Source organism: Felis catus, chromosome C1 (genome assembly GCF_018350175.1).
Source record: "Felis catus isolate Fca126 chromosome C1, F.catus_Fca126_mat1.0, whole genome shotgun sequence".
NCBI lineage: Eukaryota > Metazoa > Chordata > Mammalia > Carnivora > Felidae > Felis > Felis catus.
In genome coordinates, this window is record NC_058375.1 from 31814322 (window position 1) to 31832088 (window position 17767).

At 47.9% G+C, this 17767-nt stretch overlaps 1 protein-coding gene across 2 annotated transcripts in view; it reads left to right on the top strand.

Moving 5' to 3' along the window:
• Positions 1-6801: 6801 nt before the first annotated feature.
• The window catches only part of CTPS1 (CTP synthase 1), a 31225-nt gene continuing 20259 nt past the window's right edge, over positions 6802-17767 (top strand). The window contains exons 1-6 of one of the 2 annotated variants that reach the window (XM_023258536.2): positions 6802-6949; positions 11089-11267; positions 12141-12311; positions 14814-14914; positions 15672-15788; positions 16896-16979. In XM_023258536.2, coding sequence (XP_023114304.1) covers positions 11102-11267; positions 12141-12311; positions 14814-14914; positions 15672-15788; positions 16896-16979 — 639 coding nt within the window. In that variant the 5' untranslated portion in view covers positions 6802-6949; positions 11089-11101. Of the gene's footprint in view, positions 7072-11088; positions 11268-12140; positions 12312-14813; positions 14915-15671; positions 15789-16895; positions 16980-17767 lie in introns of both variants that reach the window. The other variant, XM_023258535.2, reaches the window with a different exon arrangement.

The following is a 17767-nucleotide window of genomic DNA, read 5'->3' on the forward strand; positions in this document are numbered from 1 at the left end:
CTGTACATCTTCTTTGTGCCAATCAGTTAGGTCACTCAACTCAATGGCAGCCGGGAGAAGGCTAGATGCCTAGCCTATTGACGTTCTGACCCCTTAGCGATCCTCAGTCCACAATTCACCCCCGGGAAACATTGCCTGGAAACATGTGAGTCCCTTGGATTACCAAGCTGGGCTGAAGTAAGGATTGCTTTCATGGGAATTGGTGTCTTCCCACCAACTGAAATATAATCGGTTTTCCTGCAAGAACATTCGTTTGTCTTGGACAAAGAGGTGAAAAAAGCCACACCATGAGAAAGGTGAACGTCGCAAGGTTAATTTCATAGCCTTAATTCGGTTCATCAATTACCTACAGAGGGCTTGCTATGTGCCAAGCACTGTTCCAGGCACTGCGGACAGAATGTTCTGCCTCTGGAGTTTTCATACTGGAAGAATGTAGGGGCCACAATTTGGTTGAAGGCTTTGTTGGCACAATGAACACAGAGTCTTAAGGTAGATTAGATGTTTGAGGTGGTTTTGGGGGCTTATGAAGTTTGAGGGCGGCTTTGCCTTTCCTTCTTGTGGCTATTGGAGCTGAAAAAAGGCAGTTCTTTCAGTCTGGAGACAAGCAAATCCAGATAATCGCCATATAATGCGGTAAATGCTGGAACAGATGAGTAAGAGAGAGTTCTGTAGATCAGAGGGGTAGTACTCAACTAGCACGGGAAGCTGGAAGAGGTCTTAAGATGACGAGACTAGAAATGAGTCCTGTGTGCCATGTTCTCTGAACCCCAAAGTCAAAGTATATGATTTCAAAAGTATTCATTTTCTCATCTGCCCGTTCATTTGCATTAAAGTCTTATACGGGTGTAGTAACAAAATGGCATTTAGTTATACATGTAATATATTATTTTATTAAAGAGAATAAGATTCCAAGAAGTCGGAACTGCCCCCCAAATCTGGGATAGTTGGTGATGTTAGCTGTGGTGTATTTGTCAACTGAGAATTCGCTAGTATGCTTGCATAATAACATGTTTTCATAAAGCGTTTGTTTTCTTTCTGTTTTGTCTTTTACTACCTCTTTTCCCTAAATGTGTTATTGGGGTGGTAGAGTCCGATTACACCATATAATTACATATAATACTAATACATATTATTATATGCCCAGCATGAGACAGATGTCTCTGTCAGATTATTCTGACATCCCGTCACGTTCGCTGTGAAGGACATCAATTAATTCTGAGATACATATGAATTGTACCCCAAGCTCAAATAATTGTTGAAAGCCTTTGAATGTAACTTGAATAGCTTCATCCCACGTCTCTCTCAGGTGTATATTTAATCCACTCTCCTCACAATCTACCCGGCACTCGGGTTAGAGAACTTTCTTTACAGAGGCGCTCCAGAAGATGCTTTATAATTTACTTCTGAATAAGCCGGGTCTTCCGAGGGCTTCTCTCCCACACGGCATACTCTTGGCATCCTGTTGGCTCTTAGCAGAATCGCTGTGCCTGAATTGCGCTTTGGGGCACTGCCATCAGCCTTTATTGAGAATCATTCTAGGGAAAGCCCTGTGACCCTTGTCTCCTGTAGGTCTGTTGTCTGGGTATCACTGAGACCGTTCATCCATGCATTACATATCCTGCATCCCCTCCACGAAGACTCGCAGAAGAAATTGATTTCTGATCTCAGTTATAGGAAGAAAGGTCCCTTTCATTCATTCAGTAAACATTTACTGAGTACCTGCTACTCGCAGGCAATGTGAGAGGTGCTGGGATACACTCCTAAGTGAAATGCAGTCTGGTAGAGAACACACACATCAAATAAATAATTACCCCATCGATTGTTGTAATTTCGATAAATGCTACCAAAGAAAAATAGTGTGCGTGTGGGGAGGGACTTAGGGGTGCCGCTAAGGGGCCCTAGGGGCTCAGTGAAGGGCTGTTTGAGGAAGTGATATTTCTCCTTAACACTTGTATGGTTTTCTATGAATCATATTGATCCTTCTCACGTTGGCTCTTGGGAAGTTAAAAGTCAAATTTGTGACTCACTTCTAAAAAACGCATAGGATTTGAGATCTAATTTAATTTCTGGATTCATTTATTTGTAGGAAAAAATATTTTCCAATTTGCACTATGAGCATTGGGCATACAATAGTAAATCAGATAAGCAGGCCCCACACCTCACAGAGCTTCTAGATGAGGGGGAGATCTAGACATGGGAAGGTACCATCAAACTACAGCTTGTAAGTGCTGTGCTTAGGGAAGTCCAGGCAGCAGTAGGAGAGTGGAGAGTTAATATGATCCCCAAAAATATGTCCAGGAAATCTACTTTGGGAAAGCGAAGGCCAAGCTGAAACGTGACATTAGTGAGACAAAGGGAAGGGGGTTTTCCAACAGAGGTCTATGCACAGATCCCGACGTGGGAAAGAGAAAGAATGGCGTGTTTAGGGGACTGAAAGAATCCAGTGTGGCTAGAGCACGGGGTGGGTCATAAGGCTACAGGAGGAGTAAACTGAGGCCAGATTGTGCATAGACTCATAAATCAAAGTGTGGTTTTGGCTTTATCCTGAAGGCAATGGAGTGTCATTGAGGAGAAAAAGTTCCTACCCTAATTTTCCCTTTGCCTCATTTTTCTCTCATATTTTACACACACAGGTACACACATATACACACACACACCCCTTTATTTATTTATTAAAATTTTTAATGTTTATTATTTTTGAGAGAGAGACAGAGAGAGTGCAGGGGAGGGGCAGAGAGAGAGAGAGAGAGAATCCAAAGCAGCCTCCAGGCTCTGAGCTGACAGCATAGAGACCAACGCGGGGCTCAAACTCACAAACCGTGAGATCATGACCTGAGCCAAAGTTGGACGCGTAACTGACTGAGCCACCCGGGCGCCCCTACACATACCCCTTTAAATCTTTTCATGTCCAAGTGACGGTATAACCAGTGAATTCACTAAATAACGTCATTAAAGAAAGCTGGCTCAAGTAAGGAAAATCCAATAGAACACACTAAAATATCATACAGCCAATAAGAGAGGACATAGACTGTTCACAGAGTATCTCTTGAAAGGTAAACAAGAAACCTAATACTGGTTGCCTCTGGGAGGAAAACTAGGTGGCTGGGGGATATGTGAGGGAAGCTTTTGCTGTGTATTCCTTTGTGCCTTTTGAATTTCATACCATTTACATATCTCTTAAAAACTAAAAAGAATTTTAGTTTTTTTAAGTAGCCTCCATCCAGGCAAAACTTACCCATGAAAGTCAATGGTTGTGGGCTCCTTGCTGCCATAACTTGCCCACATAATGTTAGAACACCCGGCCAGGATGACAGCGTATTGATGTGAATGAGAAGAAAGTCACTCGAAGGAGCCTCGGTGAGGAAACAATTGGCAGGATTTGGTGATGGGTGGAAAGAGGGGGTGAAAAACAGAAAGGATTCAAAGTGAACCTTCATACGTGCTCTCAGTAGGGCATTTACACTTTTCACTCCCGGCTTCAACATATGGAATATAGTAGTCAGGATGCCATTTGCCTTCCAGGGTAGTAGAGGGAATTAAACTTAGGTGAACAAGACTGTACCTGATAAGGGGAACTGAGACACAGAAACGTGAAGTCATCGCAATGAGATTAATTACAATCGGGTGGGGAGGAGACGCCCAGGTAGACAGGCAATTTCAGCACCCTGTGATAAATGTCTTAGGGAAAGTATTGAGCGCACCCTGGGAGGGACGTGTAGGAGGGGCACTGTCTTAGGTCGCATTCCCTAGGAACAAAGACCGAGAGGGGGTTCTTGTGTAAGTGGATAATTGAGCAACGCTCCCAAGTGAAACCTGTAAGGGAATGGGGGGAGCAGCACAGGGCAGGGAAGGTGCTAGAAAAGATGACAGGTGTGTTTAGCTCAGGGGCTGGCAAACTTTGGCCTTGTCATCAGACCTGCATTTCTATTTCTGTGACACTTATTTTGTTCAGGCACTACACTTTCTGTGCTACAAAGATAGAATTGAGTAGTTGTGACTGGGACCATATGGCCCAAAAGCCCAATATACTTACTCTCAGGCCCTTTCCGGAAAGTTTGCGGCCCCTGGTTGAGGCTGCAGCCTGATCCCAGGGGGAGCTCTGGAACATGAAGAGCAGTGCACAGCAATCCCACCTGAAGACAAGGTGCCTGTTTGTTTGTGCCAAGACCTTCACGCTTAGAATGGCCCTAAATCTGGAGTTCAGGTTGGAAATGTCAATTTGGGAGTCGTCAGAATATAGATGGTACTTAAAGTCAGGATGAGATCATGTAAAGAGTGATTATAGATGGAGAAGGGATCTTATGAACCCTGGGGCATACCAGTGTTTACAGGTCAGAAACAGGAAAGGTTCTAGGAAAGGGCACCCAGAAGGAGAGGACTGTGAAACAGAAGAAAAATAGAGAAAACGGTTTTCTAGAAGCCAGGTAAAGAACATGTTTTAAGGAGGGACTGATCAGCTCTGACAAGTGCTGTTAGGAATCATCTGGTCTAAGAGCAGGATCTGGGGGCAGTATGGCTGCACTCACAAGCCCACAGGGAGTCTGTGAGCTCACGGCTGGGGAGAGGAACAGCCCGAACGTGCAAACACACACACACACACACACACACACACACACACACACACACACACCATGCACGTACACCCACACTGGCATCTCTATCTAGGACTTGGGAGTCTAGGCTGGGATTCAGAGGTTTGGGAGCACAGAGGTTAATTTTCGACAAGCAGTTTCAGTGTGAATAATGTGAGCAATTACCTGATCAGAATGAGTTCAAGAGAGAGGGAAGAAATTGCAGACGACAAGTGCAAACAGCACTTTCTAGGAGCGGTGCTGAAAAGGGACACGGAGGAATGAGGGGTAGCCAGAGAATCACGTACAGTGAAGACAGAGGTTTTGAGACGGCAGACACTGCATCCTGTTAGGGGAAATGATATGATAGAGGGGAAAACCGCTGATGCACGACGGGAGAATTAACAGAGTGACATTCTTGACTTGACAAGAAGATATGGCACCTGAAACAATGAGGGTAGTGTGTCCACAGCACAGGGGAGAAGGCAGAGCCTGTGCGCAGAGATAGAACTAGGTTGATGGATACAGCGCTGGGAGCTCAAGAAGGTCCGATGGCTTCTGTTTTCTCAGTGAAATAGGAAGCAAGACCACTGCTGAGAAAGAGTATGGGGAAGGGGAAGGCAGAGGTTCAAAGGAGGAGGAGACAGGGGACAGTGATCACCCAGAACACCCGCCGAGGGAATGGCTCATTCTTGTGTCTCCTACAGCATCTCCATTACTTCAGCAAGTATGTTCTCAGTGTCTATCATGTCCCAGCGCTAAGATAAACACCAAATGCTTCTTGAAAGAATGTGTGGACATAGCACATCCTCAAACACATCCCGAGCATGTTTTAGATTTGGAGCTGAGTGCAGTTTGGGTGGCTTGGCAGGGTAGAAGCAGTGGGGTTCCAGATTTGGAAGAAGCCAGAAGCTCTCTTTGGGCCACTACGGAAGCCTCCCAACCGGTTCCTTGGAAACCATTTGTTTGGGTCGTTTTCCTAAATGATTACAAGAGCTTGTGACAAATTGCTTCTAGGGAAGAAAACAGGAACATCAGGGTACAGAGGTGAGAAGTTTTTCAAGTACCCTTGTGTAGTGTTCATAGTAAAAAAAATTAACCATGTGCATGTATCCACTATTCACAAGAAAAACAAAATCCCCTCCTCAAAAAATTTTCTATGGTTTTTCTACTGCCTGTAGGAGAAACAAAATCCTTAACTTACTCTATAATGCTCTGCATGGTATGGCCATGCCCACCTCTCCAGCCTGATCTCTTATTCTCTCTTCCTTTGGCTCTCTCCAATGCAGCTACACTGGCCTGATGATTCAGCTGTTCTAAATTCTTCTGGGCCTCAGGGCCTTCACACAAGCTTTTCTTTCTACCTCACTCATTCTTACTCCCCACCTCGCCCTTCCCATTCTTTGCCAGTAAATTTCAGTTCTCAGCTTTAAACTGCTTTTTTCGGAGAAGACTTCTTGACTGCACCCCCAATGCCCACCAGACTCGGTCAGTCCCCACACCGGACACTCCAGCAGCAAAAAATTATGAAAATCACGATGAAGTGTAATTGGCTGATCAATTTGCCCCACTACGTCGTTATACCCAGGACAGGGTCCTTTGGAGCCCAGCCCAGTGTGTGGCACACAGTGGGCGCTCAATGACTATTAGCCAGAGGAAACTATGTACTTTTCTGGACCCTTCTCCATCTAAAGCAGCTGCGCTCAGGGCAGATGCGGGGGCAAGGAAGCCAGATTAGGAAGGAGCGGGAGCTGAGGCGCCCTTCTAGGCTTTCTCATTTAGAGGCCAGCAGGGGGTGACACTGCCGCTGTCCCTCGGTCCAGAGGGCGTGGCGGGAGAGATGGGCTGGGGTCGCACCACCAGCTGGCGTGAACGTGGTGCTCACGGCGCCAGAAGGTTCAGAGACACGGCGTGATGGATCTGGCCTCCTCTCGAAGGCTGCTGGGGCCAGAGGACGGATTTGCCAGGTTTGAGTCCAAAAACGGCCTCCTCCGCAAGAGAGGAAGCCTGGATCACCGACTGCGAGCAAAAGATGCAAGGCAGAAAAGCCACAACCTGCCGGGTCTCCAACGCCTGCGTCTTCCGGGCGTCAGCAGCCCGGGTACAAGCCCGCAGACCAGCCCCGGCCGACGAGAAAGCGCGTCTCCCCCGCGCCTGCGCACTCGGGGCCCTGCGCCCCGCTCACCCAGACCCCGCCCCTGGGAGGGCCCTCGCGCCCGCCCCGCCCCCCGCCTCTGCGTGCGCACCGCCTGGAGCCCGCCTCCGTGAAAGACTGCCGGGCGCATGCGGCCGGGCTGGTTCACTGGCTGCCCGGGGCCCAGCGCGCGCGTCGCACACCTAGATCCTTAGCCGACGGCAGGCCTGGAAGCCGGCTTCAGGTAGGCTGACTCCAGGGATCCTGGGGGAACTGTTCTGCCGTGCAGGAATCGGCGGCGCTAGCTGAACCCGGCGCGGGACAGCCACACCGCCGGCTGATAGACACCGCTCCCACCAATCAAGGGTGAGGTGGCTCGCCGGCCTGACCAATGGGCTGCGTGCCTAACGGGAGTGGGGCGGGCGGGCGGCCAGGCCGGCTAGGAGCCGGCTCCCGCGCGCGGGGCCGCGTGGCCGGGCGCCGCTGGGAAGCCGGGCCGCAAGGGGCGTGGGGCGGCGGGAAAGGCCGCGGGGCCGGGGTCGCGGGGGCCGGCAGTACGCGCTGCAGCGCGACCTGGCTCGGCTGAGCAGGGGGCCGGGGATGACGCGTGGGACCGGGAGGGCCGTAGAGGCGCCGGAGCCCCTCTGCTCAGCCCTCCGGGAGAAGCCCCGGCGGCCGCCCCTCCTTGGGGACTGCCCGGGCCCTGGCCCCTCCGACCCTGGGGCACGGCTGCAGCCTGGCTGGGAGGCGGTTCAAGGTCCGAGACGCGCTGCCGCGTGGGGGATGGGTTCGGCGGCCTGGCCGCGGCCCCTCCGGCGCGCCCCGGCTCCAGTGGGCGGAAGGGGCCTTGCAGCTCGTCGGGGCTCGGGGTGCGGCCCCTTCGGCCCCACAGCCGTGGCGCTCTCCCTCTGGCCGCTCGTAGAGAGCATGCCGCGTTTTAAAGAAGTTCACTACGTTTGCGTGGCACACGTAGGTCCACACTCGTAATTTCCAATCCGCAGCAGTCCTGGTGACAGGCGATGCGGGGATCACCCATTTTTCCGATGTAAGGACCCGGGCTTCAGGCACCTTGATTGACTTGACAGGTCTCCGTACACAAGTGGTAGGGCTGGAGGTGGATCTCAAAACATTTTTATCGACAAAAAAGCTTCCCCCCCCCACCCTTGCCATTTTTATTGAATTCCTCTGATGCAATTTTTTTTTAAGATTATTTTTAGGTAATCTCTACACCCATCGTGGGGCTCGAACTCCCACCCCCGAGATCAAGAGTTGCATGCTCTACCGGCTGAACCAGCCAGGCACCCCTGATACCTCTTAATATATGTTACTTCTGTGCTTGAAAACTTTCCCATGTGTCCATCCTCTTCAGAATAAAGTGCAGATTGGACATTAAGGTTTCCACATGATTTGGACCCTTGCCTACATTTCCAGCTTATTTCCCACTGTCTTCCCACAGGCACCCTCCACCCCCCCTTCTTGGCCCTGCATCTGTTTTCTGTAGATGGCCTTCACCTTCCTGTTCACTCTGTTGCCTTCTCCATGCTTTATTTCTTGCTGTCAGTCCTTGAAGACCTGTTGCAGGTCTCAGGTCAACTAAGCAGGAGCCACTTGGATCCTCTCCCCGCCTTAATTTCTCTCACGTTCCTCTGCTAGGACATGATCTATACCCTGGTCTTGCCACTGAAAGCTTTCTGCTTTCTGTTCTCCATGTGTGCCTTTCGTATGTTGTCCCTGTTTCCCACCATCAGTGGAGTACTCATTTCTTTGTAAATGTTTTGTCTCTAACCGGACTGCCAGCAACTTGTGATATGAGCCCAGATCTGGTGAAGTTTTCTGGTCCCTGCTCTTCCCATAAGCAGCCTGAGGTGATCTCTGAAAATGGTTTGCTATTCACTTGACCCAGAAAACCCTACGAAATCATGCAAGTCAAGAGGTTTCAAATCTTTGTGTTCACTTTAAGAACACACGTGAAACTTCCCAGGCCATCGAGGGTATGCATATCCAAAAAGCCACCAAGTATCTGAAAGATGTCACTTTGTAGACACAGCGTGTGCCATTCCGTGTCACTGCAGTGGTGGAGTTGGTAGGTGTGGGTGTGCCCAGGCCGAACCGTGGGGCTGGACACGGGGTTGGTGGCCCAAAAAGAGCGCTGAGTGTTTACTGCACATGCTTAAACATGCAGAGAAGAATGCTGAACGTAAGGGTTTAGATGTAGATTCTCTGGTTATTGGGCACATCCAGGTGAACAAAAGCCCCCAAGCTGCGGCGCAGAACTTCCGGGGCTCGTGGCCAGTTCAACCCACACGTGAGCTCTCCTGCCACGCGGAGATGGTCCTTACTGGGAAAGAGCAGCTAGTCCCCAAACCGGGAGAGGAGGTTGCAGAAGAAAAAGAGATCCCAGAAGAAGCTGGAGAAACAAACACCTATGGCCTGGGAGTAAATTCTGCATAAAATAAATGCAAATAGAAGTTAAAAAAAAAAAAACCAAACCTTTTGTGGTCCCCAAAGTGTCCAGCACGTTAGCACCTACATAGGGGGTCGCTCATCAGTGTGAGTGAGTGGGTCCTGTCAGCCTCTCCTACCTGGTCTGGGAGCCCATTGGGGTCTTTATTGCCAGGCACTGTGGGAGGCCGCAAGAATCTTCCCTCAAGAGAGGTGTTAACCCTCTTCAGGTAATATTGGGGCAAGTCGAATACAAACGGATGAAGAAGGAGTCTTCTGTAAAAGTAACCTGCTCCGTCACCCACTGAGAAATTTCTAGGAACATCTAAAATTTAGTCTGAGAATTTAGTTCTGTAGTGTCAGGGATATCCCTGGATAGAACACATCTAAAATGTAGCCAAGTCTGATAATCCGTGTGTCAGTAAGGATCTGTTTCACTGTGAGGTGACAGAGTAGTGTGTCGTCCCCCCCCCCCCCCCAAATAGTAGGGACTTGGGGTCAAACAAGTTTTGGGGAAACTAGACTGTATGCCCATTTGGGGAGATCACAGAGCATATTAACTTATTAAAGGCTACTGGAGATCTGGCATTAAACCAATTGACTGTTTAACAACATTTCTGACTTTCATGTCCACAAAATGCTTTATGGGAACCCCACATACATTTTGCAGAAACCAAGGAGCATGCTTTTGGAAATGGTAGAACAATGGAAAGAGCAAGTCACGGTCTGGTTGTCTTCCTTGCTGTCCAAGGGGGAAGTCATTCTGAGCATTCTTACTTTGCCAAGTGTATTCATTCCTGCCTTGGGGAGTGGGGCGGGGGAATGCTTCAGGCAGAACTCCCCGGTTTCCTTGTTCCTTTCTTAGCTTATTTTTATTATAAACTGGCTTCGCATGAAGCGTTCCCAGAGGAGGAAAATGTCCTGACCGTGCCAAAGCAAGCATTCTCTTCTACTTGGTGATTGTGTTTTGATCACATTTGGGTTTACTGACCAAATGATGTTTCTGAGCCTCTGAAGCTAGGGCCAGTGATGAATTCTCCCTGGCCGGCCTGTTGCTGTCACCTCGCCTCTCGCCTCTGCTGTTTCTTCCATCCACCCACCCTTTTTATCTGTCACCACATCTGCTGCTTCCATTCCCGGCCACAGCTGTACAGCTTTTTGGATTTAATGGGATCTGTCCCCTCTTTGAGTCCTCTGCCCATTGTGTGTTTCAGGCTGGTTTGTTATCTGATGTTCCTTTCCTCCAGTATATATGGTTTCTCTTCATTTTATAGGCCGGAGAGAGTTTTGAGTTAAACAGCCGTACAACTGGGAAGGAGTAAGTTATTAATAAACTACAGGAGCAAACTACCTTTAAAGGATTTTTAGGCTTAATTGCAACTCCTTTTAAATGTTGAAGTTCTTTTATTCCGTCTTCCATAACCTAGCGAAGCTCTGTTTTCTTGGGGATACATTGTAGGTTAGTCAAAGACATTCTCTTTTGTGGGGCAATCAGGCAATCCAGGGCTCATCCAAGATTGAGACGTTGTTTCTCCCATGCAGGGAAAATAATGAGGCACCTGCTTTCGTACCCCGGGGTCTGCTGGCTATGTCAGCCAGTGTTTGGGGCATAGCGTTCTGTCAGATTTTTAAATTTATTTTTTTATTAGGTCGTCTCTCAAGGTTGTTGGTTGTCAGAGCTTTAAACAAAAGCTACATTATGTGACTAGTCGTTGTTTTTCAACTCCTGTTTGACTAAAGCCATTCAGTGATCCTAAGAAATGTTTGTTAGGAGCTCACATCACATAACAACCTTCTAAAGTCTTGCGATGGACAGGGAAACTGAGGCTCCCGGGGGGGGGGGTTCATAGCTAGGAAGCGGTACAGCTAGCCTTTGAACCCAGATACGTTTGCTTTGTGGAAATATATTTTATCTGTAATTTTTCCTTCTTCCATTCCCAGGTCAAAAAGTAAAATGAAGTACATTCTAGTTACTGGTGGTGTTATATCAGGAATTGGAAAAGGAATCATCGCCAGCAGCGTAGGCACGATACTGAAATCATGCGGTTTACATGTAACTTCAATTAAAATTGACCCATACATTAACATTGATGCGGGAACATTCTCTCCTTATGAGCATGGTGAGCACGATGCATTTCTTTCTTTTGTTAAAATAGTAATTACGGAGTATGTGGAAGAATATACATCGGCCCTTGGAAATTGTGTATATTTTGTATTACATGACTTGCATTTCCTGCCTTCCAAAAAGGTCCTTAGTGTTAGCAGAATCTGTTTTTCTCACCTAGACAGAGAGGAAGCAGAAATCTAAATAGGCAACATAGTGATTAGAGTCTAGAGGTTTCTATAATAGAAACCCCTCTCTGAGGGGGAAAAAATAAGACATTTTTCCCTTTCCAGTTTTTATGCTGGTCTCCTATTGTGATGGTAGGAATGAACCATTCTGGGCAAGACTTCTAGAATGACGCCTCAAGGAATGAATGTCAAACAAAGGAATGGGAGAAACTTGGAGTTTCACAACTTTGTTTGGGACTAAAGTGTAGCCCAGAAGCTGGTTTTTGTAATCAGCAGGACCTTAGTATCCAGTGTGAGCTTTGAAGGAAATCATGCTTTTATACGTTTGAAACCTTTTGCTGCACAAGTAGGCATTGTTGAAAGTTCTTTCTCTTTAGGCAGCAGATACCACACTCCTGTAAAGTTCCCTGTCTCCACCGCCCTTGAGGCTATGATTTCCTTCCGTTCAATGCTATTTTATAACTTCCTGATTCAGACCGAGCTTGTTGATAGGCTGGAAGTAAGCTATTGCCTTCTGGAGAATGGTTGGTGATATTTTTCTTTCTTTTGTGTCATATTTAGTTTTCTAGAAATAAATTTCTCTGCTTCATGTCCAGGTAATGCAGACTTTGTTCTATTTGAGTGTTTATATTTTGAGCCTCACATTTGCCATGACATGGGTGTTTCTCACTTACCCTGACCGTTTTCACTATTCACCGCAGGCGAGGTTTTTGTGCTGGATGATGGTGGGGAAGTAGACCTTGATCTAGGGAACTATGAGCGGTTCCTAGACATCCGCCTCACCAAGGACAATAATCTGACCACTGGAAAGATCTACCAGTACGTCATTAACAAGGAACGCAAAGGAGATTACTTGGGGAAAACCGTCCAAGGTAAAACTGGATTTGCCCTCAAGGTGTGAAAACCTTAAGCAGTTTGCTTTTCTTTCGTGAACAGAAATTTACTTTTCATGCAATTTCAGCCTGAAAGCGTCCAGGTATTGTTGCTGAACCATGCCTTCCGTTGAAAATTTAGAGTTGTATGGCTGTTTACCCAAAAAGCAATTTGAGGGAGCCCCTGCTGCTGTATGAGTGCCACTGAAGCTATCAGTCCGGCATGATTTGAGCCCAGAGAGCTGTTGTTTTTACGCAGTGATGGGTGTGAAGTGACGAAGGCAGCTAGATCAGGGCAGTCAGCCAGGCCGTGTATATATGTTGTGCGTGTGGGACCCACTTGTAAACAGTGGTAGGACAAGAACGTGCGTTGTGTACGTTGGTCTGCAGGCTGGTCATCGGTGCGCGTGGGCCTGTGGGAGTCTGAGAAGCGGCTCTCTGGGTCTCCTGCCCTTTTACCAGCCAGCCTCACTTATGTCCGCCTGCTGCCCTGGGGTTTTGCACAGCGTTCATTTGAGAAAATTGCCACTCTTAAAAGGTGGGGTTGGAAAACCACTGGTCTAGTGTGATGGCTTAAGTCCAAATTTGGGGGGGGGGGTGGGAGAGGTTTGCTGAAAAGTGGCTTTTCTCTCAGTTATGAGAGTGAATCTGCCCTTGGCTTTAGACTTTGCTAAATTGAAAGCCACTTAGCCCCTGCTTAGCCCATGTTTAGATCTTAGCCCCGCCACTTACCAGCTTTGCGAACACAGGCAGATTACTTAACCTCTTTGAGATCTGGCTCTCTTTTCTGCCAAATGGAGTTACTAACTACCTGGCTCTCCTGATTGCGTGGAGGGCGGAAAGAGCTGCGTGACACCGTTTCTCTGAGTTCCTGACACGTAGAAAGGGGATCAGTTAGGAATTAAGATGATCTCGATCATACAGTTTGTTGTTCTAGGCCTCCAGCGAATTCATTCTTGTGTGCATTCATTCGTCACATGTTTCTTGAATGCTCGCTGCGGACATACCCTGTCTGGCGCTGGGGCTATGGATGAAGGAGACCAGCGAGGCTCCCGCCCCCATGGGGGCTTCCGCGTGGGAGACACAAAAACAAACGGATGGAACAAGATGTCTGATAAGAGCTGTGAAGGAAATAGGAGAGAGAATGCGTGGGGACGGCCAGTTTGGACAGGTGGTTAGGGAGACTCCACGAGGGGGCATTCTAGAGGAGAGAGGCCAGCCAGGGGACAAGCGGAGGAGGGGCCTGAGGCCTGAGGCTACAGTCAGGCCAGGGGACCAGGGGGATGGGTGTGGGGAGTGGGGGCGGTGAGGTGGGCTGCAGCCAGGTTATGTAGGGCCTTTTGGGCCTTGGCCTGGAGTTTGGATTTTACTCAGAGCGGTGGGAAGCCATTGAAGGGTTTAAAACACGGGATGGGGGGAAACTGCATATTTAAAAGATCCCTTTGGCTGCTGTGTGTGCAGTAGATAATGAATATCCTTGTGCCTGAGGCACCGCTGCTTAAATACAGAGCAGGTTAAACAGTAATCCCTGCCCCTTAGGAACCTGCCTTCTGGCCCGACAGCTAGGGTTTTAAAAAGTGTTCAGCGCTGGCTGACTTTGCTGAGCACTGGCATGCTAGGCGCTCTGCTTAGCATTTTACCAGTGGTGGCTCATGAAATTTGCACAACTTTATGAAGTGGAAGCTGTTATCTCCTCTTAGCGGATAGGGAAATCGAGCTTAAGAATAGTTAAGCGGTGTCCCAAGGATCCATACCTAATGAGAGGTGGAACTGAGGTTCGAATCTGACATTCTGGCCCCAGATGCTGTGCTCCTGACCACCCCGCCGTCCTGTACCCTCTCTTATCTGTGGATTGTGTATCCTCTGATAAACTGGAACATAATGGAACAGGGACCTGGAAGGCACCCAGGTGTGAAGTGTGCCAGCCTTCAGCAGTAGTGGTGCGGCGGTCACAGGGTCTGTTGAATGGTGGTGCAGCCCCGGGGCCCTCTGCAGAGGGGCCAGAGCTCTGATGTGGGTTCAGGATATACTCTTGGCCTTACCCTCTTGTGCTTCTGGCCACGACTTGGAAACCTGGAAAGGAGGCCACAGACAGTGGGAGCTCAAAGATTTCTTTAATTTTTTTTTTTAATGTTTATTTATTTCTGAGACAGAGAGAGACAGAGCATGAATGGGGGAGGGGCAGAGAGAGAGGGAGACACAGAATCCGAAGCAGGCTCCAGGCTCTGAGCTGTCAGCACAGAGCCCGACGCGGGGCTCGAACTCACAAACCGCGAGATCATGACCTGAGCTGAAGTCGGATGCCCAACCGACTGAGCCACCCAGGCACCCCGGAGCTCAAAGATTTCTTAACGCCATGTAAGAGTGGTCTCAAAAATATGTTTATGACCCCTTCACTGCTCCAGGCAAAGATTGCGGCCGTTTGTTGTCATAGTAAGTGTATCTCCCTCCACCAGTATTGATAGGAAAGTGTATGTTACGTGCCTCTTTCCTCTTTTCCAGTTGTCCCTCACATCACAGATGCAATCCAGGAGTGGGTCATGAGACAGGCATTAATACCCGTGGATGAAGACGGCCTAGAGCCTCAAGTGTGTGTTATTGAGGTTTGTAGGAGTCTTTTCTAACCAAGTGTGCATACACATTCACCTCCTTAGTCAGCCATCAGCACCTGGTAAGACAGTGCTCTGTGAGGCCCTTGACCCTAACCACAGTGGGACAGGTAAGGGCACAGTGACAGTCCTGGGATGGGGCCAGGCCGTTGAACGTGAGTAGGTGCAGGCGATCAGAGGTTCAGAGCGAGCCTCTTCGTTCACTTATCATGACTGTACCAGTAAGAGCCGCAGGACACATTTTCCTCTCTCTCTTGAAAAAGTCAGCTGACCTTCATCTCTCCTCTGGTGGGAATCCTCTCATCTCTGAATGAGCCCCGTTGCTTCAGTTTCTTTACTCCTGCTGTGCTGGTCCTAGCCGTTGGATGTAAAATAGAGGACTCAGAAATTCCATCAGCCTATTACTGATACTTTGTCACACAACAGTTATTTATGGCTAAGTAGATAAGATTTAGGTTTCTTGGCTTCGTGACTGGTATGAATAAAGTTTCTAGTATATCTTTCACCTGGCCTTTTTCTTGGCCAGATCTGCCAGATCCATAACTTTGGGGAATGGAGAGCCTGTCCAGAAAAGTAGCTGTTCAGCATTAAGAAATGTCATTTACTGCTAAGTGACATGAACTGCACTCAAAGAGTCCACATTATGCTGTTACTGATCGCTGAGCTGAGATAATGGGGTGCAGTTGTCTGAAAACTGACCCATAAAAGGAAGGGTTGGTGCTTGATCTCTAACAGAACTTTGTTCTTGTAGCTCGGTGGAACGGTGGGAGATATAGAAAGCATGCCCTTTATCGAGGCCTTCCGTCAGTTCCAGTTCAAGGTCAAAAGAGAGAACTTTTGTAATATTCACGTCAGTCTAGTCCCTCAGGTAAGGCATTCGAATTTTACTTTGTGGAGGTGGGAAGGAGAGAGAAGAGGGTGCTTTTCATTCCTTGTCTATTTTAGGTGTGTAAGATGCAGGGAATAAAGACCGTCTTTGTGAATTTAAAATTACTGTAATCAGACTTTTGGAAAAGCTCAGATGGAAAACATTTGGAAAATTAGCCAGGGAAGTCGCGGTTGAAGGTGGTGGATTGAAAATGTCCCATTTGGGGGCCCCTGGGGGGCTCAGTCAGTTATACGCATCCGACTTCTGCTCAGGTCATGAGCTTGTGGTTTGTGGATTCGAGCCCTGTGTCAGGCTTTGCGCTGACAGTGCGGAGCCTGCTTGGGATTCTCTCTGCCCCTCCCCCACTCACACTTACTCAAACTAAATAAACTTAAAAAAAAAAAAAAGTCCCACTTGTTTCTACTATACGGTGAAACCCCACTACAGCTAGAGCAAAGGGAATTTTTTTTTTAATGTTTGTATATTTTGAGAGAGAGCGTGCGTACATGCGTGCCCTTGAGCAGGGGAGAAGCAGAGAGAGGGAGAGAGAAAATTCCAAGCAGGCTCCACGTTGCCAGTGCAGAGCCCAGTGTGGGGCTCAATCTCACGCACCGGGAGATCATGACCTGAGCTGAAATCAAGAGTCAGATGCTTAACTGACAGAGCCACCCAGGCACTCCCAAGTGGGCAGTATTTAAATACTCAAACACATGTTAACACTGGAGAGGTATCATGAGATGGGCTGCAGGCACGGGACAGGTGCGTGTGTAATAGAAGGAGAGTCTTCCTCCTCTAGGAGGGAAATCAATAGAAAATGCCTCAAACTACATGTCTGGACGTAGCGGGAAACATACCAGAAGGATCATTTAAGAGTGGAAGATTGGCTGCCCCTGGGGTTCGAGGAAGGGGAGGGGTTCACTGTCCTGTTGTTCAGAACAGACCTTGTAGAACCATTTGACTCTAAAATCTATGCACGAGTACCTTTGACAAAAATAAAAACTCAATTAGATAAATGATCAATAAAGGAAGTTCAGAGAAAAGTCATACTTAAGAAAATTTTTTATCATAGAGAAATTAACTTTTTTTTTTTTCCCTTTTGTAAAATAGCCAAGTTCAACAGGGGAGCAGAAAACTAAACCCACCCAGAATAGTGTTCGGGAACTTAGAGGGCTCGGGCTTTCTCCAGATCTGGTAAGATTTTATGATTCCCTGGTTTCAAGCTTGATCTTGTATGCTTAATTAAAATCTCTCTCTCATGGGAAAAATAAGATAAAAACTGAGAGGGAGGCAGACCATAAGAGACTCTTGAATACAGAGAACAAACTGAGGGCTGCTGGAGGGGAGGTGGGTGCGGGAGGGCCTAAATGGGTGATGGGCATTAAGGAAGGCCCTTGTTGGGCAAACCACAGGGTGTTACAAGTAAGTGATGAATCACTGGGCTCTTCTCCTGAAACCAGTACGACACTATGTGTTAACTAATTTGGATTTAAGTAAATTAAAAAAAATTTTTTTTAAATGCAAAAAAAAAAATCTTCCATGTACCGTATGACTTCACTTATATGGAGTTAAAAACCCAAACAAACAAAAAGAGACCCGTACATCTAGAGAACAAACTGGTGGTTGCCAGAGGGAGGGGCGGTGGGGGGATGGGCAGGATGGGAGACACAGGCTGCCAGTTACGGAATGAATAAGTCATGGGGATGAAAGGCACAGCGTAGGGAATATGGTCAGTGGTGGTGTAATGGCGTCCTGTGGTGGTGACACAGGTAGCTGTACTTGTGAGCAGAGCGTAGGGTATAGAGTTGAATCATTAGGTTGTTTTTCTGGAGCCACTGCAACATTGTGTATCAACTATACTTCAGTTTAAAAAAAAAAACAAGCCAGAAAATTTCTGCTTCACAGCAGATAAGACCTGTGTTTTCTTGGCATGCTTTTCGTTGGTGGTGGAGAAACAGGGTTAGTGCTTTGAAGTGGGGTTG